Genomic DNA, 24,712 nt, shown 5'->3' on the forward strand with positions numbered 1-24,712 from the left:
GCTTGGCTGTGGCTCTCTGCATCTGCTTCCATCAGTTACAGGATGAAGGCTCTATGATGACAGGGTATTCACCAATCTGATTACTGGGGTAAACCATTGACTGCCTTTCTTATGAATGGTAAAGAATGTCCCTCAAGGGACATTGCCACCTATTCTAAAATTGATAATGCATTTTTGGTTATATGCAGGATAGTTATATCATGTTAGACATAACGGTGATGTGGTTAAATATAAAATTTGTTTGCAATTGTATGTGGTATAGTTTAATCATGATAGGCCTACTTATGAACTGGTTATTATTTTTGTTTGGAAATCAAACATGATATAAAGAGATAAATCTGTGTGTCACGTTGACAAGGAGTGGACTTGTGGCTATTTTGTTGTTGTTGTTTTTGAGACAGGGTTTCTCTGTGTAACAGCACTAGCTGTCCTGGAACTTGCTCTGTAGACCAGGCTGGCCTCGAACTCACAGAGATCTGCCTGCCTCTGCCTCCCGAGTGCTGGGATTAAAGGTGTGTGCCACCACTGCCTGTTGTGGTGGTTATTCTTCCTTGTCAACTTGACTACATCTAGAATCAACTAAAATTGAAGCAGCTGGTATAACTATGAAAGATTTTTTTTCTTAATTAAATACTTTAAAATGGGAAGACCTGTAGTGGATACCTGTTCCACCTATGACCTTGAAGTACCAGCCCCTAAGGTGTGGCCTCTGAGCTAGCTTAAGACCTGAGGGGTACATACACAGTCCCTTTTCTTCTCTCCCTCGTGGGCTTGGACGGTGGGGATTGACTCAGGCGGCAGAAGCAGCATGGGACTGGCCATCAGCCTTCCAGGACTCTGCAACAGATTTGCCTTATCCTGTTTAGTGAGTTCTTCTCCCCAGTATCATTTCTTAATAAATAATTCTTTTATCAGTATCTGTGGATTATCTGCAATAAAGACTCATTTTTAACCCGGCTCTCTTGAGGTGAGAAGATCCACCTTTAATCTGGGCCATGCCTTCTGCAGGCAGCCCATATAAAGTACCCAGAAGAAAGAAGCACCCTCTCTCTTTTTGCCTGATCGTCCTCACTCTCGTTTGGAAAGTCTATTCCTTCATTGGCATTAGAGCCTACTTCTTTGGAATTCCAGTGTCTACTGAAGACCAGCTGAGACAGCCTCATGGACTGAACAAACTACTAGATTCTTGGACTTTCCATTGTTAAGGCAGCCATTGTTGGACTAGCAGGACCACATCCTGTGAGCCACTTTAAGAAATCATATACATATATTACATAATAGAAACATAACTGACAGAATATATATGTACACATACACTCTAGAGCACTGGTTCTCAACTTATTGTGACTCCTCTTGGGGTCATATATCAGATATCCTGCATATCAGATATTTACATTACTAGTCATAACAGTAGCAAAATTACAGTTATGAAGTAGCAATGAAATAACTTTATGGTTGGGGGGGTCACAATAAGGAACTGTATTATAGGGTATTAAAGGGTCACAACATCAGGAAGATTGAGAACCACTACTCTAGAGTCTAGAGAATTTTACTAATACAGCTTGGGTAAGGTAGGCTGGCCTTGCAGGGACAGAGGGTTGTCTTCTCATCTGGTTTGCTTGATTCTTGGAGCAGGTAGTCTGATCCTCGTTTCAGATGAGGAAGCTGTGTGAGGGCGATCACACAGCTGAGAGGAGGAGAAAGTGTAGGCTGAATCTCGCAGTGCACATTTGCTCTCACAGAACCGTACATGTTGCTGAGTGGTGAGCAATGGGCCTGGGCCTCCCTGGGTCCCAGGGCGGAGAGAAATTTAAGTACAAGTACTGAGACCACTGACAATGCAGTGTAGAATGGAGCCCAGGGCAGTCAGTGATAGTGATGCCATGAGTGACTATGGACACCAGACCAGAGCAAGGTAAGCCAGATGAGGCCAGTCACTTCTAATAGTTCACTAGGCTGTCAGACAGCATGATCAGCTACAGAGGAAGCCTTAAGCCTGGGACCCTTTTCCTCTAAATTGAAACGTTCTCTCCTGGAGTGAAGAGGAAGCACATGCCACTTTTCAGGCTCAGGAAGCTCAGAATGTTTTCAGATCCACAAGGCACTCCCCAAGGTTACATAAGCAACAGTTGCTGAGTTGAGGAGATTCTCCCAGGAAGCTGTCTGCAAGCTGTGCAGTGAACTCTCTGGGTGCAGCGCTCACGCATGAGTAGTCATGTTGAGGAGGACTTTCCTGTGAATGCAGCTGTGTTTGAATCACCCTGGTCCTGTAAGCAGCCCATCATTTACGCTTCTGTAAGTAAACCCTATAAGCTCACTTGTTAATTAAGCTAGACCTAGATGGAATAGTTTCTTTGGTCTGTAGTTGGTACTTTATCTGGGGTTAATAGATGTGCGCCCACTTATCCTTTGTAAAAGTCAACTAATTTCTGGGAAACTAGGACTCCCTGCAGCAGAAGGGCCCATGCTTGGAGTCTAACAGCATGAGGGAGAAGACCTTTCCCTGTGGCCACGTACCTGGGTTTCTGAGAACTTCTCCATAGGAGCCCAAGGCCAGGGATCTGACCAGGATGTCTTGGGATCTCATCTTTAGTATTAGAAACTCATAGATCAAAGAGCAGAGCAAAGCAGAGGCAGGCGAGGCTGATATTTTTCTCACAAGCTTTCAAACATTAGCTTTATTAAACAAACTCAAAGGGATCAAAAGCCAGCTGCAGGCCCCATTGGATCCCTCTGCCCTCTCCTGAGGCTAGCAGCTGCTCCCCTTCAGTGCATCCTATACAGATTTCCTCTGCCCCCACTTCTGTTTCTTCCTGTTGAGCTGTCTCTCACGATGGAGCCCATAACATGATCCCTAAATGTTGACAAGAAACCAACGTTTGAGATAAAAGACCCGAGCTAGAGTAGTTTTTAAAGAACGGAAGCTTGTTATTTACAGTTCAGGAAGCGGGAAGTTCAAGATCTAGCTTCATTAGATTTTGTGTTTGGTGTGGCCACTGTGCTTCCCAGCAGCCAGCAGGACAAGAGCCTTTTTACAGAATGCTATGCCATTTCTCAGGCCAGAGCCTTCTAATCCAGCCTTCTGTGACCACACCTTAAAAGCTCTTACATTGAGTTAGGCAGTGGTGGTGCACACCTTTAATCCCAGTACTTGGGAGGCAGAGCCAGGTGGATCTCTGTGAGTTCAAGGCTAGCCTGGGCTACAGAGGGAGATCCAGGACAGGCACCAAAACTACACAGAGAAACCCTGTCTTGAAAAAAACAAAAACAAAAACAAAAACAAAAACAAAAAAAAAACAAACTCCCCCAAAACAAAAAAAGTTCTTACACTGAGGTTTCAGGCTTGGCATGAATTCTAGAGGGACTTCATCATTAAATCATAGCAGGGAGTACCCAGGAGGATATAGAAATGATCCTTCTAGCCAGCAAACTCAGCTTCAGAATCACATCATGGACATTTTTCACTGTGGGCCATGCATTAATTTCGCTGGACAAAACACAGGACACTCTTCCCAGGCCCTCTGCTTTGTTTCCTTCTGCAGGGCACCCCACTTGGGAAGACCCCACTCCAGCAGCAACAATAGTAGTGGTCCCCACAGTCCCTGCCAGCCTGACAGCTTTTTAAATTTCTTTCTTTCTTTTCTTTTCTTTCTTCTTCTTTTTTTTTTTTTTTTTTTTGGTTTTTTGAGACAGGGTTTCTCTGTGTAGCTTTGCACCTTTCCTGGAACTCACTCTGTAGACCAGGCTGGCCTCAAACTCACAGAGATCCGCCTGGCTCTGCCTCCTGAGTGCTGGGATTAAAGGTGTGCACCACCACCGCTTGGCAAAGTCCTTGTGGATTAGTGTTGTATCTTCTTCCACCGGAGCTTCATCCTAAGTGACTTGCCTGGAGCCTGCAAATGACAGAGGCAAGATTTGACACCAGGCCTCTTCAACTTCAGAGCTGGACACAGACTGCACTTTTGTGCTAAAGAGAACATCCCAAGGCCCCTGGGAGTCCGGACTAGGACAGAGAGTAGCCAGGAGGTGCCAAGGCCACTCTAGCACATACCCAGAAGAGAGGTGCACAGCCCATACCTTATCTTAGGGACAGATCTCACTTGTCTGGGCCTGTCAGCTTACAGGCCTTCATCTGATCAACACCACGGTGGGTGCCAGCCTTGGTTAGATGGCCTGTGTGGACCTCTTATAGCCCGATCTCTACCCATGGTCCTGTTGGTCTTGGGGTAGGTTTGAGTCCTTTGTTGACTATCCCAAGTCCCCTCTGGCCACACTGGCTCCTTTCTCAGCTTCCTTGTGGGCACCAATTCCTCTACCTACTAACTCCACAGTCCCTAGGGTCTCTTCTAGGGTCTCATCCTGTGGGGCCTCTATTTCTTCACAGATCTGGCACTAGTGCTGTATTTTCTCTGTAAGCCAACTCCAGGCTCATGGGTTTGGTATTGGGTACCTAGGTCTGGATATAACCAAGTCTGAAGTCATGGCTCCAACTCTCCTATCAACTAGTCTTCCTGGGCCTTCTGGCCTCCAGCAAGCTTCTCATGACTTCAGCCAAGAGTCAGTATCCTGTTTCTCTCTCAGCTCCTGGACAGGGCAAGGTGCAGCTACCACACCTCGGCCATTCCTCTTCCCAGGCAGTAGTCTCTGGGACAAGGGTGTTCAGAGGCTCTCACACTGAGACTCCTGTACACATACAGGACAGTTGATGTATGTGTATATGCTGTTACCAATATCTAGATCTACAAACCTCTACCTGCTCAAGTCTAGCACATGCTCTCTCATGGTTGGATCCGAAGGAGAATAGCCCAATCTAAGACACATGTAGAGAACAGAAAAGACCAACAAAGTCCCACCAGTCTGTCATCAATGTTTTCCTCAGGAAGGCTGTAGACTTACTGGATCTGGTGACACAAAGTTAAAAGCACCCCCACCATGCAGGGAAAGCGTGCAGGAAAGGAGCACAGAGGAGCTCTGCACTGAGGTTGTGGACTGTCTGCTCTCCATGGCCAGCTTTCATCTGAATTAGTGCATTTGTTGTGTCCACAATTTAAGATTGGGTTTCTGTTTCTAGCAACTAGATGAAGAATCTCATCTAAGATAGGAATGGGAGGGGCTAAGGCACAGGGAGTATTTAGGTCCTGACCCTTACAGTCCTGAGATCTGAACCATCAAGCCTCTAATCTGAGGAGCTGCCAGTCCTGGCATATTCTTAGATACTGTGACCAAATGTGATTCAACACAGCTGCAGGTTCCTTGGAGGGTTAGGATGGAAGATGGCCCAAGACTGCTAAGGACAGTTGCACTTCCGAAGCTCTCATGGCTTCTTGACCTTGCAGTGTCGCCTGCTCTGACCGTCCTCCAGTTCCCTCTGTCCCAACCCCAGGCCCTCTCCATCATGGCTGCTTCACACTGCAACAGCCTTATCTGGGTGGACCTGAGCCATCTCACATTCTTCTCTCCTGATTCAGGAAGGATCTGGAGGAGGTAGGCTATCAACAGAAACACACACACACACACACACACACACACACACACACACACACACACACACCAGGAAAGCAGAGGTTTCACTGGGTATACAACTGCTAATGCCTGCTGCCTAGCTTCAGCCTCACTTAAAAAAAAAGTAAAATCTTCACTGGGAGGTGGTACAGCTCTGCCTAGCACACAGCAAAGACAGGAGCTTGATGACACCAGCAGAGGGAGGCTGTAACTACTACACTAGGCACTGGGAACAATCTGAACTTCAAGAGGGTGTAGGAGGCTCCCAGGAGAAAGGAGGGTATGACGCAGCAGGTTATGTCCTCAGATGGAGATAAGCCTCAATTGACCCAACCCTGCTCACCAGGGGAGGAGGGGGCGGGCACTTGTGTTCTCACCTCTTGGGTGCTGGCTAAGGACTGGCATATGTTCTCTAGAGACCAGAGGCCAGCTCTCTGGAGAAAGGTGCTATATGCTATGGGCACCCAGAAGGCCCATGGTGAGTACATTACAGAGGATGTAGGTATAGACACTGGGTTTCCAATTCTGCACAGGGGCTGGCAGTAACCTGCAGAGGCCTTGTGCTTACTCTGCTGTCTATTTCAGGGTGTTATCTGTATGGTACACTTGCAATTGGAGATAAATAACAGGTCCAGAAATGAGGACTCAGGATTGCCCACTATTTTGCTTTTGTGAACTCTGAATTCCTCAGTAGGCCTGACATGGCAGGGCTGAGCTCTGCCCTCTGGCTGGAAGGGCCCCAGCTCAGGCCAAGCAGGCTCCTTACTATGGCCTCTTGTCACCAGGATCTTCTTTGTCAGTTTACTCCAGTTGTTACACAAGGCAAGAGCCTTCCATGTCTGGGGCCTAAGCCACTTGCACCCGCCCAGTCCTCCTTGCATCCACTCTTTGCCTCCCAATCCTGGTGGCTGGCCAGAACTATCTAGACCTTCCATGGCAGTGTTTTCTTCCATAGACTTTCAGGAGACTGGAAAGAGGAGCTGTTTCTGATGAAACCCCAAATGGGCTGACCTGCCCCCTGGAGGCCAGTCAGGGCTACATGCTTACTGTATGCTGGTGGGAAACATCCCAGTTCAGAGATGAGAATGAGCCCACTATGGAGAATGTTTCAGAGTGACATTAACACCCGAGGGCTCTCACATTTGAGCTGTTTAATACTAGCACTAGTGCTTCCTGGAGCAGTGTTTTATTTAGGGTTAGCCACTATTTCTGTGACAAAAGTGACCAAAAACAACTCGGGGAGGAAAGGGTTATTTGGCTTAGCTTCCACATCACTGATCATCATTGAAGAAAATCAGGAGAAGAGCTCAAACAGGGCAGGGATGTGGAGGCAGGAGCTGATGCAGAGGCCATGAAGGAAAGCTGTTTACTGGCTTGCTCTTTATAGTTTGCTCAGCCTGCCTCTTATAGCACCCGGGACCACCAGCCCAGGGTGGTACCACTCATAATGGGCTGGGCCTTCCACATCAATCACTAATTAAGAAAATGCTCTACAGGCTTGCCTGATTACAGCCTGATTTTCTAGAGCATCAGTTCTCAACCTGCAGTTTGTGACCCCTTTGTTTGGGGGTTGAATATCAGATATTTACATTACAATTCATAACAGTAGCCAAATTACAGTTATGAAATAGCAACAAAATAATTTTGTGGTTGGGAGTTACCACAACATGAGAAGCTATACTAAAAGTTCGCAGCATTAGGAATGTTGAGAACCGCTGTTCTGGAGGCTCCCTCCTCTCCAATAACTGGTTTATATCAAGCTGACACAAAACTAGCAAACACAAACAGGAAGAGATGACTTGGTCAGGATGGGGATAGCTTGAGAACCACAACCTACACTGGCCAAGGTTCCCACCTGCCAAGCAGCATTTCAGCCAGCCTGACCTGAAGGCCGTGGGTGGGAGCAGCCCAGGTCTGCACCCTACACTTTTGTCTGTCACAGAACTCAGGAAGCATGTAGCCCTGACTGGCCTCCAGGGGGCAGGTCAGCCCATTTCGGGTTTCATGAGAAACAGCTCCTCTTCCCAGTCTCCTGAGAGTCGATGGAAGAAAATACTGCCATGGAAGGTCTTCGAGTCTCAAGCTAAACTGGGCTACAGTGTGAGAGCCTGTCTCAAGCCACAAAATCGGGCTCTGGATAAGTCATCTAACACTACATTTTTCGTTATTCTATTTATACAAAGTTCTGAACCTGTGACAGAAACCCCAACAGTGGATGGAAGAAGGGACGCATTACCCCTGACGGTGGTACGGGTACCAACCGTAAGTATTTGGCAAAATGCCTCACTGTACGTTTCGTTGCAGGTAAGTCTGGTTTGGTTTGGTCAATCTGAAAGTCGAACAACGCGGGAGGTGGTGGCGCATGCCTTTAAGTCCCAGCACTCGGGAGGCAAAGCCAGTCAGATCTGAGTTCGAGGCCAGGCTGACAGCCAAGGTTATAAAGAAACCCCATCTCGAAAAACAAAACAAGAACAGAAATTCAAGCAGTCGACGAGGGAGGAATACATGGCACAGAGAGGCCCAAAGTGTATACGAAACTAAAAACCACCAGCAATTAACCCGAGTGATTTGACCAGAACAGCCGGCCCAAGTCTGTTTTTAGACCACGAGTCCTCGGTTCGAGTTGACAGTGCCCGCGGGCAGTTCTTTGCTCTGGTCCAGCCTCGGTCGGCATCGTGGATTTCCCAGAAGCCCGACTGCCGTGACCGCTACCCGGATCCATCCGCTCTGCCTTGCTATGCGGCACCGCCCACCCCGGAGCGCCCCAGCAAACTCGGCGCCAGGCCCAGGGGCTGGACAGACCGGAAGAAAGCCCCGCTTCGGGGCTCGCGCACGGAAGCGGAAGTACCCCCTCACAGGCCTCCCATGAGTCCTTTCGAAGCGCGACGTAGCCGGAAGCTGCTGGCGGCTGGTGGGGGAATCTGAGCACCTAGTCCAGCTTGGCAACTCGGCCGGACCCGACCCCCTGAGGGCAGCAGGTGAGCTCGCGGCCCGGACACCCGAGACCCGCGGACCCTCAGTTCCATGACCTTCCGGTTCTCAGTTTACCGGGTTCCCGGTCCTCTAATCCTCGATACTGCGCCCCTAGGCCCTGGTCCCCTAACACCCCGACTGTCCGACGCCCCCAGTCTTCATCCCTGACTCCACGGCTCCCGGTTCCTCCCGCGCCCCTTACCTCCCACTCCCTAGCTTCCTGGCCCCGGACTCTCCAGTCCCCCGACCCGTGACGTTCCTGTTCCTGGGACCCCAAACTCCAGGATCCCTGTGTGAGGCTGCCCTTCTCGGTCCCCAGCGGCCGCCCCATTGCGTGAGCGGACCTCCTCGCCGCGGCGGTCCAGACCCCTCGGCCTCTGAGCCTGCCTCTCTTCAGCCTAGCGGTTACCCGCATCTACGTGGTCGCTCGGCGATCTCGGGCGCAGACCGGTTCTGCACAGCCCAGTTACCCGGGAAAGGGCCGCTACTCTTCACTTCGAAAGAAGATTCTGTCCAGAGGTGCCAGGAAGCCTAGCCTCAGCTTGTTGATCATTTTCCTTCTTGGCCTTTAAAGTGAGTACTTTGCCGAAAGTGGAAAAAAATAAACCAACAACAAAACAAACCAACAATAAAACCCCCAAAGGACCAGCCTTCTAAATCTTTTCTCAGTTTTACCTGGGTTTAGAAGGATGTGCTTATGATTGCCCTCTTTGGCACCACACGTCAGAAATAATCCACTCCGTTTCAGGCTTCCTATTTCTGCTGTGCTGTGTTCGCAGCATCGGAGCCCTGTCTGTAGTCCTGGGCAAGGTGATGTTCTGAAACCACCTGTTCTTCAGAGCGGAGAAGCATGCCTTAGACATGGGTTCTTTGTGTGCTTTGAGCAGTTCTGAGAAAGACAATTAGTATTTCTCCTTGTCACCCATAGTGTAACCTTGGGCCACACTATGTTCCCAGGTGTCCCTTTCGACCTCAAAGGTTCATCATGTCCCATTTTAAGAACCAAATGTTCTGTAGTGTGACATGTAGCTTAGTAAAGTCTGAAAATATCCTTATTTGCTTCAGTATTTACTGGTTATGTGTGCTTGAAGGAAGAGTATTTTGTCGTTTTTTATTTCAGCTTTAAGAATTCTTAGGGGTGGGTGAGAGATGGATTACCAGGTAAGGGTACTTGCCACCAAGACTGAGTACCTGAGTTTGACCCCTGGAACTCACATGGTGGAAGGAAATAGCAGACTCCCACCTTCTAGGCTTCTAGGCATGTACTGTGGACACATTGTACACACACCTAAGAAAGAAATGTTTTTAAAAAAAGGATTCTTGAACCTTTTTTGAGCCATATTTAGGCTGGTGAAAGTGAACAGATACTTGTTTTTATGTTATTAAACAATATTTAAGATAAGTAATACCCAGAGTTTGCCACACAGGAGAGTTCCTTCAATCCAAACCAAGCCAGGGATGATGGTGCACACCTGTAATCCCAGCACTTGGGAAGCAGAAGCAGGCAGATCTCTGTTTGAGGCCAGCCTGGTCTGCATAGTGAGTTCCAGGACAGCTAAGGCTATGTAGAAAGACCCTGTCTCAAAAACAAACAAAATCCAAGCCATGTCATCTACTTTCTCCTGTGGCTGCGACTGTCCTTTATTTATTTTACACAGTGAGAAGTGCAGAGTTGTGTCATGAGATGCTGACTTCTTGCCTTTGTTTGCCTCTGTTGTGTAGTTGTGAGCCTCTGAGGGCAGACACAGTGCTTTGAATATTGAGATTGAGTACAGAAACCTGCATTGGTCTTGGTGATGGCTGTTCATGTAGCTACTGGAGAAGAATGCAGAGGGCTTTGTAAACTCAGATCTACCTCTGTCTTCCCAAATGCTCTGAACTGTCTGGGGGTGTGCATGAGTAGATGATTGGGGTGCTAACTGTTCTGTCTGAATGAGTCATGCCAGGGCCCGAGTCCTACATGCAGGAGTCTGCATTTGTGTGTTCGTGGTTTTAGGGTACCATTCTAACATGTAGCTAATACAGTAAAAGGAAGCTAGAGTGAACTAGGATTTAGTTTCAAACAGTTACAGAAAACAGGTATTTCCTAACATCAGAAAAAAGGGGATCCTAGTTATGCTAAAAGATAGAAATTTCAAGATGCAGGAGAATTGGTGGGTTGAGAGTCAAGATTCCCTTTACTGAACACCATGTTTCTTCAGATTTAAATTCAAAATGAAATATGGGATCTAGGACAGAGGCTTTTTTTTTTTTTTTAAATGTGAACCACATGAATAGAAAATGGTCATTTTCAGTCTTAACAGCAAGTAAGTAGTGAGGTGAAACACTGAAAACCTGTAGCTTTTGTTAGAGTGCTCACCTGTTTTTTATATGTGTTTGCCCTGTGAATTAGAGGAAACAGCATGGGTCCATTGCAATGGATGAGTTCTGGAAAGACCACACCTGACTGGTGGGCTGGCAAGGGGGATGGCTAGAGGCCCAGGTCCTGCCTCCAGTCCCCTCAGTGCTGGTATGTGCAATAACAATGGGATTAGTTTACACCCAGCCTTGTGGTTGGCACAGTCTGTTGCTTTTGCTTTATTTTTTGAGTCTTGAATTAAATGGACCACCAGTTAAAGCTAAACATTGCTGAAACTGGCGGATATGAGAAAAGAATAGTGACTAGGGAAACAGTTCAGGGGTAAGAGCACTTTCTGTGTATGCATGAAGATCTGAGTTCAAATCTCCAGTACCTACATAAAACCCAGGCAGGGCTGCACATGCCTATAACCCCAGCATTGGAGGATGGAAATAGGAAGATTGTGGGAGCTTGTTTTCAGCCGAGCTCCAAGTTCAGTATCCCAAGGACATAGGATGGAAATCTGAAGAAGACAACCTGTGTCCTCCTCTGGTCTCCACATGTGTACACAGGCATACATGTGGATGGACAGGTACAAATGAAGAGAAGGAAGGAAGAGAGTATTAAAAAAGGAAGTGAGCTTTTCTCTTTAGCTGAGCCTTATTTCTGTTCCCACCAAAGGCACCAGGCAGTGGTCTGTGGTCATTGTTGTATCCTATTATTTCACATTTATCTGTCAGGATGTCCTCATAGAGGACCTATTTACAGACTAACACCATTGCCAGGAATACTTCCTTGGCCCTTGTTGCAGCCTGAGGGCTTCCTACACCAACTTGGAGAGCTGGCGGAGAGGTAGGAAGTACAAAATACTCTCTTCCATCAGTGAGCTGCCCTTTTTAGTGGGGAAGCAGATTTAGTTGCTAATCTTCGTGTGTTACTCCTTATGAGTTATATCACCAAATGACAGGGCTTTTTAGCCAGTATGCTGCCTGGTGGCACAGAGTGGCTGAACTTGTACATCATTCCTGACTTCTTACTGCTGGTTGCAGCCTGAGATTCCCTCCTCCCATATGAAGTGCCTTCTTGGTAAGTGGCTCCTGTACTGTATAGGACTACCACTGTCAGATCAGCAGTTTTGTGGCAGATGTTATAAAGAAGTCATCACTATGCAATGTTATTGCACTGCCAATTCATTTTCCTTCTCTTATAGTAAGGATTTGTTTTCCTCCTTGCAGTACCATGGCCAGCCCAAGAACCAGAAAAGTACTTAAAGAAGTCAGAGCACAGGATGAGAACAATGTGAGTGTGAACCTTTGGGCTGGGCTTGGGTAGACTGGTGAATGTCTTGGTGTCAGATGAGGCTATCGTTATGTCCCTCCTTGGAGAGACTGATCATGTCATAGCGGAGCAGCCGGCTGTTCTTGGTGCTCACTCATGTGGCTGTAGGGAATGGGACTTCTGTCACGCTGCTCAGGCTATGCTGAGGATGCCCGGTCTCCTTTCTGAACGTTTCTCTTATGAGAGGTTTTTATCTGTATGCTAGTTTCTAGGCAGCTTCGGCAGAAGCTTTGCTCTGAACCCGCATCCTTTGACCACCCTGAGCAGCCCTGTCCGGCTTATTGGTACTAGCTCTTTAGTTCAGTCTTTGCACATGTGTCCTGCTCCTCTTCTGCATCCTTTTGGGGCGTCTTTGGGGTCCTAACCCCACCCTGAGCTGCCTGGTGAGTTGCGTGTGGCCTCCCTTTGCAGGTTTGCTTTGAGTGTGGTGCATTCAATCCTCAGTGGGTCAGCGTGACTTACGGCATCTGGATCTGCCTGGAATGCTCTGGGAGACACCGTGGGCTTGGGGTGCACCTCAGGTCAGTGTCCTGCCAGTTAGCCCCTGCACATCCTGCATCTGTCCTACTTTTCGTGTTGTGGGGCCTGCTGCCCAAACTGCTGTCTGACAGGTGTTAGGGAGCTGTTGTCCACCTGTTAGATGGTCTTCACTCCACTAACCCCTGCCAAGATTATCAGCCGTTGTCCAGCTTGCTTCCATGAAGCTTCTTCTGGCTTCTGCCTCAATAAAGGGGGCACTTGTATCTAGCTCAGGATGTGATCTTGGGTTGGGAGGCTACTTGGGGCCCCTCATACTTGGTAATCAGATCAGATATTTGGTTTCTAGCTTTGTACGCTCTGTTACAATGGACAAATGGAAGGACATCGAGCTCGAGAAGATGAAGGCTGGTGGGAATGCCAAGTTCCGAGAATTCCTGGAGGCACAAGAGGACTATGAGCCTAACTGGTCCTTGCAGGACAAGTACAGCAGCAGAGCCGCAGCACTCTTTAGGGATAAGGTAAGGGCTAATCTAGCTTGCTTCATACACAGAGGTGAATGCATAGCACACATTTTCATAGTGGCCAGAATCTGGCTTTAGTGGCTTTGGGAGACAGGTTTCTTTTGTCACTTTCAGCATCTGTAGAGGCCATGTACTGTCCAAGAACAGACAAGGACAAGTGGCCTTTACTAAACCTAGGGCAGGCTTTTCTTGCCCACAGGTAATACAAACAACCTATGTGATCATAGTGCCTTAGACTAGCTCATTTTGCAGACCCTCTGAGAATTTGGCCTTCCTCAGATTGAGGGTCAAATTAATGAGTTCTTGTGCATTTAAAGTTGCAGCCATAGTGGCCAGTAGGTCACTGACACTCTCATCGTCATAAGAGCCCTGGTTCATGGCTTCGTGGTACTGGCTTGTAGAGTTGGACATGCTTGAGTAGATGGTAGATCCCCTTATGTCTTGTGTCATCTTGTTAGGTGGCTACTTTGGCAGAAGGTAGAGAGTGGTCTCTGGAGTCATCGCCTGCACAGAACTGGACCCCACCTCAGCCCAAGATGCTGCAGTCCACTACTCACCGGTAGCTCCTCTGACCTGCTGGTCAGATCTCAGCTTCACCCTCGCGTTAGTGGTGGCTTAGGATCCCCATAGAAACCTCATTTCCTCCACTTGTGGAAAGAGCTCCAATTGTCAGCTATTCCCAGAAGTCAGTGAAAAGTAGCTTTTTAACATTTCTGAAACAGTGCAAACTTCTAATAAAAATTTACCCCAAATAAGAAGTAGCATCTCAACCTGTTCTGCAGGAGGGTTGATTCATACAACCCTATGTGTGTGTCGTACAACCCTGGGAACAGTACCTGTGGGGATGTGGGTTGTGTCTTTTTTACCATATGGTCATACCATAGAATAGGCCCCAGGATGGTACAGATCCCTGTTGTGCACACCAAGTTCCACTGTGAAGAGTGTCCCCTCTGGAGGCTGGTGTAAGATGGACGAGGCACAGGAGATGACTTTGTGTACTAAATGACAGCACATCCTCCACTCCCAGGTCCTGCAGAATTTGATCAGAAGGTCCTAGCACCACTGATGGCTTCAGTCTTCTTTCCCAGCTCTGAGCCCTTCCTGGCAAGTGCAGAATTCACTGTCAGCTGCTATTAGACTGGGGCAGAGAACCATTGTACTCAGATGTGGCTGAGCAGCCTGTGGGTCAGAGCTGGTTGATGCTTAACCCCCCTATATGATATGAAATGTCACAAAGACTGTGTGGTTTCATTTGGTGTTGTCAAGGCCTTACTGGCCTTTAACTTTCTATTTCAGACCCTCTGGCCAGCCACAGAATGTGACTGCCTCTGGGGACAAGGCTTTTGAAGACTGGCTGAATGATGACCTGGGCTCCTATCAGGGGTAAGGCCTCTCAAGCCAGGGATAGCAAACAGGCAGCTGAGGGCATCTTTGACAGGCCACTCTGCAGGGGTTTACTCCGTTGGGTTGGGGCTCTTTCCTTTAGGGTAAGCTGGGCCCACTCCTATATGTGTCCATAGTGTGTGTAATCCAGGGTTCACTTATGGTAAGCCCCAAGATGGCCCATGTTTGAGTGGAAGTTTTGAATATGAAGAAACCCTAATATTAAAGATGATGCATTTTCTTCCTGGAATCTCCCTGGCCTATAAATGATGCTTTCCAGTAACCCCACTTATTGGGATTGGGTCTTGCTGAGGAACCTCAGGTCATGTGGTAAAAAGTATCTGTATAGTTCCTGTTCCCATTGTGCAGAATGCAGTATGTCCTGTGAGAGGGAGGAGGCACCTCTCCTGCTGGCCTGTTCATGGCTGTGGCTAGTGATGTCTGTTTATTCTCAGGGCACAGGAGAATCGCTACGTAGGGTTTGGGAACACAGTGCCACCTCAGAAGAGAGAAGACGACTTCCTCAACAACGCCATGTCATCCCTGTACTCGGTAAGCAGACCTGCAGAGTGCCTCCTGTGGCAGGCATAGCCAGAGGGGTTGTCTGGTACCAAGACAAGGAGGAGCCTTCATGGACAGAGTGGGTATTCATTCCTGGGGCACATACCCTTTGATCTGATTAAAGGCCCCTTCTTGTTTACCTTCAGTGAATGGTTCTTTTAAAAAATGGCCTTTTATTCATATCCCAGATGTATGCAGCCACTTACTTACTCTGACCATAAAACATGTATTTCAGATTTACCAAGGTAGATTACCTCAAAGCACTAAAAGTTTTCTATGGAGCCTGTGTACTTCTTATCTCCAGGTTATGTCCTGAGTTCAGTGGAAGGCCAACCTAGCCTCACACAGTTAGTGAGGAAGTGATGCCCCGAGCAGAGACTGCCCAAGGTTCTGGTATTCTGCTGGAGTGTGATGCTTGGGTTTGGGGCCATTTGTCTGCTTTCAAGGCAACTTGGAAGCTCTAGGTCAGAAGTTCAGAGTGTGGTGTCTTAGGCTTGCTTTTCCAAGGAAACTAATCTTTTTTAAGCTACTTTTGTTCATTGCAGTGCTGTGTTCTGTAGTAATCATAAATGCAAGCATCCTGAAGGGCTGGCAGGGGCTGCGTTAAATATCAGATGATAGTTCCATTCCTGGATGCTGCAAGTGAAAAGAGGAAGAAATAGGCCAGATGTGGTAGGGCACACCTTTAATCCCAGCACTTGGGAGGCAGAGGCAGGTAGATCTTTTGAGTTCAAAGCTAGCCTGGTCTAGAGTGCCTCCTGTGTTCCAGGACACAGGGCACAGTGTCAAGTTCCAGGACAACGAGGGCTACACAGAGAAACCCTGTCTTGAAAACCAAAAACAACAACAACAAACTAATAATAAGAAAGAGGAAAGGCGCCGGGCACAGGCCTTTAATCTCAGCACTCGGGAGGCAGAGGCAGGTGGATCTCTGTGAGTTCGAGGCTAGCCTGGTCTACAGGCACCAAAACTACACAGAGAAACCCTGTCTCAAAAAAAAAAAAAAGAGGAGGGAAGGCTTTTTATATTGATACCGGATCTTCAAAATACAAATGAATAAGCACAATGCATAAGAGGAATAAATGCTTACTGTGAAAAGGGACAGAATGCAGAAATCTTTGCTGCTCTCCATGTGCACTGGAGTCTAGACTGACAGGCACAGATGAAAGACCAGCATTCTTTTGTATCATGAATGTATGAATCTTTTACTTTTTTTTTTGAGACAGAATCTTGCCTATAGCTCTGTGTGGCCTCCTTGAACTCATGTAGACCAAGCTGGTCTCAAATTTGCAATGTTTTGCCTGCTCCATCCTCCTGCATATTGGGATTACAAGCATGAGCCATCAGGCCTGGCTCAAAAATCGTTTTAAAACTGAAGTCGAATTGTAATGCACCCCTGTAGCCCTAGCCCTAGGGAGGCTGAAGCAGGAAGATTGCAGTGAGCCACCCTGGCCTACATAGTGAGAATCTGTCTCAGAAACCAAAGATTTGCTTTAAACTGCCTCTTTGCCCCCAGGGAGTGTTGTTGTAGGACTGTGGCAGTGACAGTCATTTTCCTGCTATCACACTGTGTCTTTAGGACAGAAAAGCAGGCTTTTATCATAAAGCATATTGCTATTGAGAGCTCTCTCTCTCTCTCTCTTTTTTTTTTTTTTTTTTTGACAACTCATTCGTGACCAGTCTGGCCTCAAACTCAGAGATCAACCTGCCTCTGCCTCCCAGGTGCTGGGGGTAAAGGTGTGCACTACCATGTCAGGCCCTGTAGAGCTTTATTTAAAGCCCCTCATTATTTGCAAGCTGTATTCCCTGTCTTCTGCTGATGACCTTTTCTAAGGAACACCAATGAATATAGATGTCTCCTAAAGTATATCGGTTTCTCTGCACTCTTATGGGGACAAAAGCCAGTTGTGGTTTAAGTGAGATGTTTTTATATTGAAGTAGCTTTAATTTACTTTGGAAGGTATTGGTGAGGAAATAACTTTGAATTTAGAGGAAGGCCTTTTCCCACCACTGTCTGCTCCTCTGGGAGGCAGGAAGGAGTAAGGAAAGAAGTGAGTGCAGCTTTGCTGACACCTTTTATATCTGCCCAAGAGGCCTGGTAGCCGTCCTGTGCCGTGGTTGGTGTTTGAGTCCTTCCTCTTGGGAAGGACAGCACAAAAGTGTTCTGTATGCTGCAGCTGGCAAGGGGACTGTGGATACTGCAGCACTTGGCTGCCTTTGGCTGGTCACAGAGCTATAAAGGTGTTTGATGTGCCTTCTGTGGAGCCTTGCTGTGCTAAGTGTCAAGAGTATGTCATGTGCAAGGTCTAGGAAAGCCATGCTCCACCTTTCTCTGTTGTCTTCTCAGGGCTGGAGCAGTTTTACCACTGGGGCGAGCAAGTTTGCTTCTGCAGCGAAGGAGGGTGTAAGTAACTCTGGGGTGTATGCTGTCCACCACTGGCCTAGGGTTCTGGGCTCCTTCTACATGTGGTCCCCCTTCTAACATACAAGCATGGGGCCTTGTCCACTGCAAGATGGCCCAGGAACACTTACTGTAGCAGAAGGTGGTTTGTGTGTGTCAGGACAAACTACTTGCAGAAGTTGACTTGACTTCATGTGGGTGGAGACAGACACAGTACTAGTGAATAGCTGATGGGTACCTGTGCCTGAATTTTTGCCTTTAGGTCTTAAGAGTAGAGTTGGGATAGTCGAGCTTCTCTCCCTCACTCTTACTTACAATGAGGAGAACTTGAAAGGCCTTGTTGGGATAGACCATGCTGCATAGGGAGCATTTCTGACTCTGGCAATTAGTTGGCAAGCACTGATAGGAAGAAACCAGAAGATACAGGCTTTCAGCCTGGGTTGGGCTGTGTGGTCATGGTATTACGAGGAACAGGGATGGAGGTAAATTGGCCCACTGGTCCACAAGAACCTGACCAATAGTGCCCATAGCTATCCAAACAAGCTGGAAGCCATTGTATCTGCCTTCCTGCCCATTTGCCATGGAGAAGTTGCTGGCTGCTGAGAAGGTGTGTTTCCTCATCTCTAGAAAGGCTGGGGCCAGGGGAGGTGTAGTTATTTTCCAGCTTGGGCATTTGTAGACAAGGCCTACTTTTTCTCAAGTGTCAGTAGTTCTTTATGTCCAGATAAGTTAGATATTGTGCTGCCCACATGTTGAACAAGTAGGGGGAGGGGTGGCTGCTCGGCCCAAACATGTCCTATCCCAGCAGTTTGTGGGCTGTTACAGCATCTGCTAAGCCAGGCAACCTGGTCCCTGAGAACTGTTGCCAGGTTGGTGCTGACTGCCTGGGTACTTGCCAGGAGGGAGTTCTGGAACTAACTCCATTTGAGCTCCATATAGATAAAGCCTTATGATCAGGGTCAAGACATTTGACTACAAAATGCTGGCTTTTGTTTTTCCTTTTTAGGCTACAAAATTTGGATCCCAAGCAAGTCAGAAGGTAAAAAGGGGAAGTTTTTATTCTCTGTTTTAAAATTCTTCAGTCTCGCCGGGCGTGGTGGCGCACGCCTTTAATCCCAGCACTCGGGAGGCAGAGGCAGGCGGATCTTTGTGAGTTCGAGGCCAGCCTGGGCTACCAAGTGAGCTCCAGGAAAGGCGCAAAGCTACACAGAGAAACCCTGTCTCGAAAAAAACCAAAAAAAAAAAATAAATAAATAAAATAAAATAAAATAAAATTCTTCAGTCTTGTATGCAGTGTCTGGAAGCATACTGGGCTAAATGCTCAGGTTCTGAGGTCCTAGTGAAGAAGGTCCTCCTCCTCCTCCTCCTCCTCCTCCTCCTCCTCCTCCTCCTCCTCCTCCTCCGTCCTCGTGTGTCACTGTGAATCCTTATTGCCTCCAGCTGCTGCGAGCAGGGGGCTTCCTGTGTTCAGGGCTTCCTCATCTACCACAGCCACTGATAGACATGAAGCCACTGTGTCATAACTGCCTTATATGGGAAGAATTGTCTAGGCCATGGCTCTCAGCCTTGGGCTGTTCAGCTGGAAAGGGGTCACTGCATCCCCACGTGGCAGCTTGGTTTGTGTGGTCAGCAGTGACAGTCTCAGCTTGGCAGTTTGCTTTTCTTCCAAGCTGAGTATAAGAATAGTTGCCATGCTTAGAGCTCTTGTCGTCTGTCCTCCATGGTGAGGCGGGCAGGGTTTTAGGTCCTTGTAGCCCGCAGCATTCTATTCATATGCATTTCTGCCTCTCAGGGCCTTTTCCAGCCCACCATCCCTAGTGATCCACCTTGGAGAAGCCTTCCTGGCTTTGCTTCAGAGCTTCTAAGGTAGACTCCGGCTCCTCAGGCATATTATGGAGTCTAGACTGTGATATTTTGGAGCCAAGAAATAATGATGCCAGGGTCCAAAGTAGATTGGTGTGGTTCTGATACAGGTAATAAAAGGGTATGGTGGTACACAGTTGTAATGCCAGCAATCAGGTAGCTGAGGATTGTTAAATGGATGCATTGTGAGACCCTTCTTTAAAAAAAAAAAAAGAAAAAAGTTAAGGTGAGGGGTGTGTTTTCTGGCACTTCTGGGCATTGCTAATGCGACTCCCACTGCCTGCTCTTTCTCTGTAACTGCCTTCATGCCAACTGGGTCAAGTTTTGGGGTTACAAGCAGCAATCAGAGCCGGTAAACCCTGTTTGTACTGGTGCATGCTGCCCCATGTCTGCTAAGCATGTGCTTTGCTCCTGGCTGTATCTCCCTTTGTGTTTGGTCACCAGTGTCACCTTCCTAACCTGCTGGTGCTGGAAGCTCATCTTCCCCAAGAGCCACAGCCCAGATGTTCCCTTAGCAAGGTTGTTTGGGCCGTGTGGGCTCTGGCGAGAAAGGCTGCTTAATTCAGTTTTCATTTCATGGATTAATTATCTCAACCCAGATAACTCCTGGAATCACACCCTACTGGAAAAGAGCCTTCCTTTGTTAATGAATTATCCCCCTTCAAGCCTTTTATCTGGTCTTGTTTTGAGGTTAAGGTCTAGACAAGTCATATTCCTAAGGTGGCTCAAAGCTTCATGGCCATTAACCATGGTGGCACCAGGAAAAGCTGTACCCACTGTCTGCTACTGCTGTGCCCCAACCTTTTCTCCATCTCCACCGAGCCTCTCACATAGGCTTTTCTTCCATGTAAGGTTCAGAGACCGCTTCAGGAAATGGATGAAGAGGTGCCTGCAGTGAGCAGGTCCATGTCTGTCCTCCTTGTGGACTAGAGCCAGAGCTGCTTCCAGCATTGTGTGGGAGCTTCCTTCATATCTTGGTTCTTCCATTCTGGTGACCCTGATTCCCCATGTGTATCCATGTCCCACTGCCTTCCTTTCTGTTGGCAAAGCTTGTGCTGTCCTGTGCTTATTGTCCAGCAACTAATGTTGCTGCATGTAAAGCTCACATAGTATGTCTTCTCACAGGCTTCGGAGTTGGGCCACAGCCTGAATGAGAATGTTCTCAAGCCTGCACAGGAGAAGGTATGGGTGGCACCAATGGTTAAGGTGCTTGTGTGTACCACTGAGGCTCTTTATTGACTGGGGAAATGGGTGTATTGGAGATCAGCAAAATCTTGCCTATAATTTTCTCTGGTCTGAGGGTGGCTTTGGGCTCCTTAGTCCCTCCAGTTAGTTCCCAAGGGGTCTCTGAATTTGCTCTTCTTTTTTATCCCAGTGTCCTGGCCACAGGCAGTGGTGCTTATCTTCAGAACGTTCTTAGCCCTGAGAGGAGTCAGTAGTCCCCATCCTTCCTCACAACAGGAGTCTGGACAGCAGTTGACTTCTCCAGGAAGGCACAGGGTCCTCTTGGTAGTGATAAGGTCTTACGAAGCTGAAGCCAGATGGGCTCCTGGTAGAACTTGAGGAAGTTAAAGTGACAGGTCTCTCTGCACTCTGAAACTTCAGTCCTCCTAACAATGCCCTTTAAATTGTGCAGGTGAAGGAGGGAAGGATTTTTGATGATGTGTCCAGTGGGGTCTCTCAGTTGGCATCCAAGGTAGGGTGACCCTGCTGACTTGCACAGCCAAAGCCAGTCTCCATATTCCAGACACTGGAGCCCCACAGGGCCTTGGGCCAGCTGAGGCAGTGGCCACTCCCTCTGATTTCTGGGGGCTTGAGGAATATGGAAACAGCTTGGTTACTGGGGACTTGCCAGCCACTAACCTGTGTTTCTTTTCTGTCTTGGCTGCTGTGGGCCTGTCTTCGGTAAGTGCCGATGCCCTTGTTAGCTGTTGCTGGTCCTGTGACCTCTTCTGAGTTTGGTGGAATGAGGGTGGGGTCATCAGATTTCCCAGTGTGATGGCAATGGAGGACACCTCCTGAAGACCTTCATTGCATAGTGGTAAAGACAAGGCCTGTGGTGGCTTGAAACTTTTGAACACTTTCAAAGTATTGAGTGTGACATTGGGAATGCCATGGTTTTTGTTTGTTTGATGATTTTTTTTTTTTTTGGTTTTCTAAGACAAGGTTTCTCTATGTAACAGTCCTGACTTTCCTGGAACTCACTCTGTAGCCCAGGCTGGCCTCAAACTCACAGAAATCTGTCTGCCTCTGCCTCCTCAGTGTTGGGATTAAAGGCAGGCACCACCACCTCCTGGTGTAAGGCCATGCTTTTTACTATCCATTTCGAATTGTCCCACCCATCATAGGAGCTGCTTCTGCAGAGAAGGTAGAGAGAGATGCTGTAAGCATCTAACTACGCAGCCAACAACTAGTGTTGCTTCAGCACTGCTGCTCTGTTACTGTACACATATGTGTGCATGCATCTATATGGGATACTCTTCCAGGTTTTTGTCCAGGTCTTCTCAGCAGAGCAACATCCATTTTTGTTCATGTTATAGAGCCAGAGGTGCTATGTAGAGTGGGGTCCCAGCTTCTTTTCATGTCTCCTTGTAGGTCCAGGGAGTTGGCAGCAAGGGATGGCGTGATGTTACTACTTTCTTTTCTGGGAAAGCTGAAGACACATCGGACAGGTAGGCCATGTCCCCACCTCAGGCCCTGGGTCTTTTGGGCTCCTGAGAGATAGCTGGTGGCCTGCCTAGCACCCTCTGCCCGGTGTTGTCCACATCGTCCTTTACTAGAGACAGAGTGACTGCCCTCTCACCCTTACCACCAGAGCCCCTCACCAGAGCTCATGGACAGAGGCTGCGTGCTCTTTCCCAGGGCCCTAGTAAATACCCTACGGTTTGGGTGATGGTTGGAAATATGGATCGAGGTAGCAGGAGGAACTCAATCCCTTCTAAAAGTTCCATGCTCTCAGCACCAGGGTGGACCCTTACCAAGGCCAAATTAACTCTCAGAGAAAAGGGACCCTCACTTAGTTGGGTACTCTGACCCTACAAGGGTGGCTAGGAAGCACATGGAAGGGCAGTAACCTGTCTGACTAGGAAGAGCATGGAGCTGTTGTAGGCATTTGCCACACCCTGGTCAAATGTAGGCTGGGCTTATGAAGTGGTGAATCTTGTTCTAGAGAGCCCCTGAGACCTGAGCAGATTGGGCAGCTTGAGGGATACAGGCAGCACAAGTATCTTTCTGTGACAACTATTGAGATTTTGTTCCTCTCTGTAATAGACCCTTAGAGGGCCACAGCTACCAAAACAGCAGTGGAGACAACTCCCAGAACAGCACCATAGACCAGAGCTTCTGGGAGACCTTCGGGAGTGCCGAGCCCCCCAAGGCCAAGTCCCCAAGCAGTGACAGCTGGACCTACGCAGATGCCTCGACAGGGAGGAGGAGCTCGGACAGCTGGGATGTTTGGGGCTCGGGTTCCGCATCCAACAACAAGAACAGCAATAGTGATGGCTGGGAGAGCTGGGAGGGAGCCAGTGGGGAGGTCAGGGCAAAGGCCACCAAGAAGGCTGCCCCATCTACGGCCACTGACGAGGGCTGGGACAACCAGAACTGGTAGGAGCCTTGCTGCATCTTGGCCCAGCTCTGCTGGGAGACTGCTATGTTTGCACTTTACCTTTCTTGTTCCTCCTTCATTTGACCTCAGTGTGGAGACAGTGGCTCAGGCAGGACTTGAGTCGGTGCTGCCTGCCTGGTGTGGGGTGGCTTTCTCTTAGGCCGCAGAGGACATGTCATCCATCTGCCTCTTGGGTCCTCTGAGCAGCCTTCCTGAACTCTGGGTTCTTGGGACCCAGGCACTATCTCTGCAGCCATGGCACAGCCTGGAACTGCAGTGCTGTGCAATGTCAGCCAAGCCAGACATCTGCTTTTGTTGAAATGTCTTTTAAAACTTGAAAGGTTTGCTCTAGTTCTTTTTTTTTTTTCCTTGAAGAAAATGCCTGGAGTCTTAAAGCTGGAAACGAAATGACAGAAGCAATACTGGAGCTCGCACTGCCACCGACACCCTCACCTAAGTCCACGGCCTGTGGCTGTGCTGTGAGACTCACTTTGTGACCCTCTGCCTTTCCTGCATCAGCCTGTCCAGCCCTCAGTCTCATGGGACAACTCTCCACAGATGGCCACACATGGCAGTTGGGCTCTGGCCCTCCCTGGACACCTGACTTGAACTTGGCCAGTCCTGGATGGCTCAGAAAGGAGGAGAGGAGAGTAAAGGGGCTGGGAGCATTGTCAGCCTATCTGCCACTCCCACCTGGTCCAGGGGAGCCTGAACACGGAGGGCGTGCTGAGGGCCAGCTGCCATTGCCCAGGGTGGGGGCATCTTGATGGGGACCATCCAGGCAGAGCACCTGTTGGTATTTTGCCATGTATTGTGTCTACGACAGCCCAGGCCTTCTCCAGCCTGCTCAGGGTGCTCAGGGTCAGAGCACACTAGGTCATGTCTCCTCAGCATGCAGCTGTCCCTCCAGACAGCCCCATTTCCCACCCTGTGGACTTTGTGGAACACTGCAGTTGAGACCCATGTGTTATCAGTGTTTGGAGTGACAGCCTTTTCCTCCCAGGATTCCGTGACTGCTGTGTGCTGTGGCTGGAGAGCCCAGCTGGGTCTCTGTCTCCTTAAACCCACTCCTGTCTTGACCTTCAGTTTGACCAGCAGTGCATGACCTAAGCTCTGTGTGGTTTGTGTGTGTCATGTTTCCTGTTTGAGCTGAGCTGTCTGGGCCCTAAGGTTCCAGTGCTTGTCTCGCCTTGGGAAGTCATAGTTCTCTGCAGAACTGGTAGGCCTTAGGTTTGGGGAGCCTAGGTGCTTTATCCTCAGGTGAATATGACACTGCTCGGTCAGAAATGAAGTATTCAGGTCTCAGAACATCTCTGAGCTAGGAAAGCAAGGGGAGATATCCAGAACTCATGACTGACAGAGCAACCACAGGTAGATGAGATCAGAGTTAGAGACTTGGGGTGAGAAGCGATGGGATTTGTGGGAGCACATAGAAAGTCGATCAGAAGCCAAGGAAGTCTGAACATGGAGGAAGGACCTACACCAGTGCTGGTATATCCCCAGAGCAGAGACTGTGATTCAGTGGATATAGGGTTGTATAAGGGGGATGAAATGCATTGGTTCTGGTCTGGGAAGCTGCCTGCTCTAGGCCTTTTGAGGAATGGGAAATGGCCCTAGCTACCTATAGTTTCCTCTGGTACTGTGTTTAGGGACTGCAAATTTTGAGACTTGTTCTGACATAACTCAGAACCCTCCAGACCACTTCTGCAACCCCTCAAAAAAAAAAAAAAAAAAAAAAAAAAAAAAAA

General features: G+C 48.4%; 1 protein-coding gene across 21 annotated transcripts; it reads left to right on the forward strand.

The window, feature by feature from the left end:
- The first annotated feature begins 2,184 nt into the window (after positions 1-2,184).
- Arfgap1 (ARF GTPase activating protein 1) lies at positions 2,185-24,074 on the forward strand. Of its 21 annotated transcripts, none has more exons than XM_076571378.1 (15): positions 2,185-2,295; positions 7,686-8,480; positions 8,873-9,048; positions 12,049-12,112; positions 12,563-12,672; positions 12,978-13,149; positions 13,611-13,711; positions 14,449-14,535; positions 14,991-15,087; positions 17,444-17,500; positions 18,504-18,536; positions 20,486-20,542; positions 20,997-21,056; positions 21,956-22,032; positions 22,631-24,074. In XM_076571378.1, exons 4-15 carry the CDS (start codon positions 12,053-12,055, stop codon positions 22,965-22,967), a joined length of 1,248 nt encoding a protein of 415 aa, XP_076427493.1. In that variant the 5' UTR covers positions 2,185-2,295; positions 7,686-8,480; positions 8,873-9,048; positions 12,049-12,052; the 3' UTR covers positions 22,968-24,074. The 21 variants fall into 21 exon arrangements, with proteins under 21 accessions (XP_076427493.1, XP_076427494.1, XP_076427502.1 ...); XM_076571379.1 differs by lacking the exon at positions 2,185-2,295 and adding an exon at positions 7,534-7,602 and having other exon boundaries at positions 7,807-8,480; XM_076571376.1 differs by lacking the exon at positions 2,185-2,295 and adding an exon at positions 19,683-19,712 and having other exon boundaries at positions 7,537-8,480; positions 12,024-12,112.
- The last annotated feature ends 638 nt before the right edge of the window (positions 24,075-24,712 follow it).

Source organism: Peromyscus maniculatus, chromosome 4 (assembly GCF_049852395.1).
Source record: "Peromyscus maniculatus bairdii isolate BWxNUB_F1_BW_parent chromosome 4, HU_Pman_BW_mat_3.1, whole genome shotgun sequence".
Lineage (NCBI taxonomy): Eukaryota > Metazoa > Chordata > Mammalia > Rodentia > Cricetidae > Peromyscus > Peromyscus maniculatus.

Coding starts and splice junctions, on each gene's coding strand:
- Arfgap1 (XM_076571376.1), top strand. CDS start 12,053: ATGGCCAGCCCAAGAACCAGAAAAGTACTTAAAGAAGTCAGAGCACAG. Junction 14,536..14,990: donor GACCTGGGCTCCTATCAGGG/GTAAGGCCTCTC, acceptor GTTTATTCTCAG/GGCACAGGAGAATCGCTACG. Junction 18,537..19,682: donor GATCCCAAGCAAGTCAGAAG/GTAAAAAGGGGA, acceptor AACTGGGTCAAG/TTTTGGGGTTACAAGCAGCA.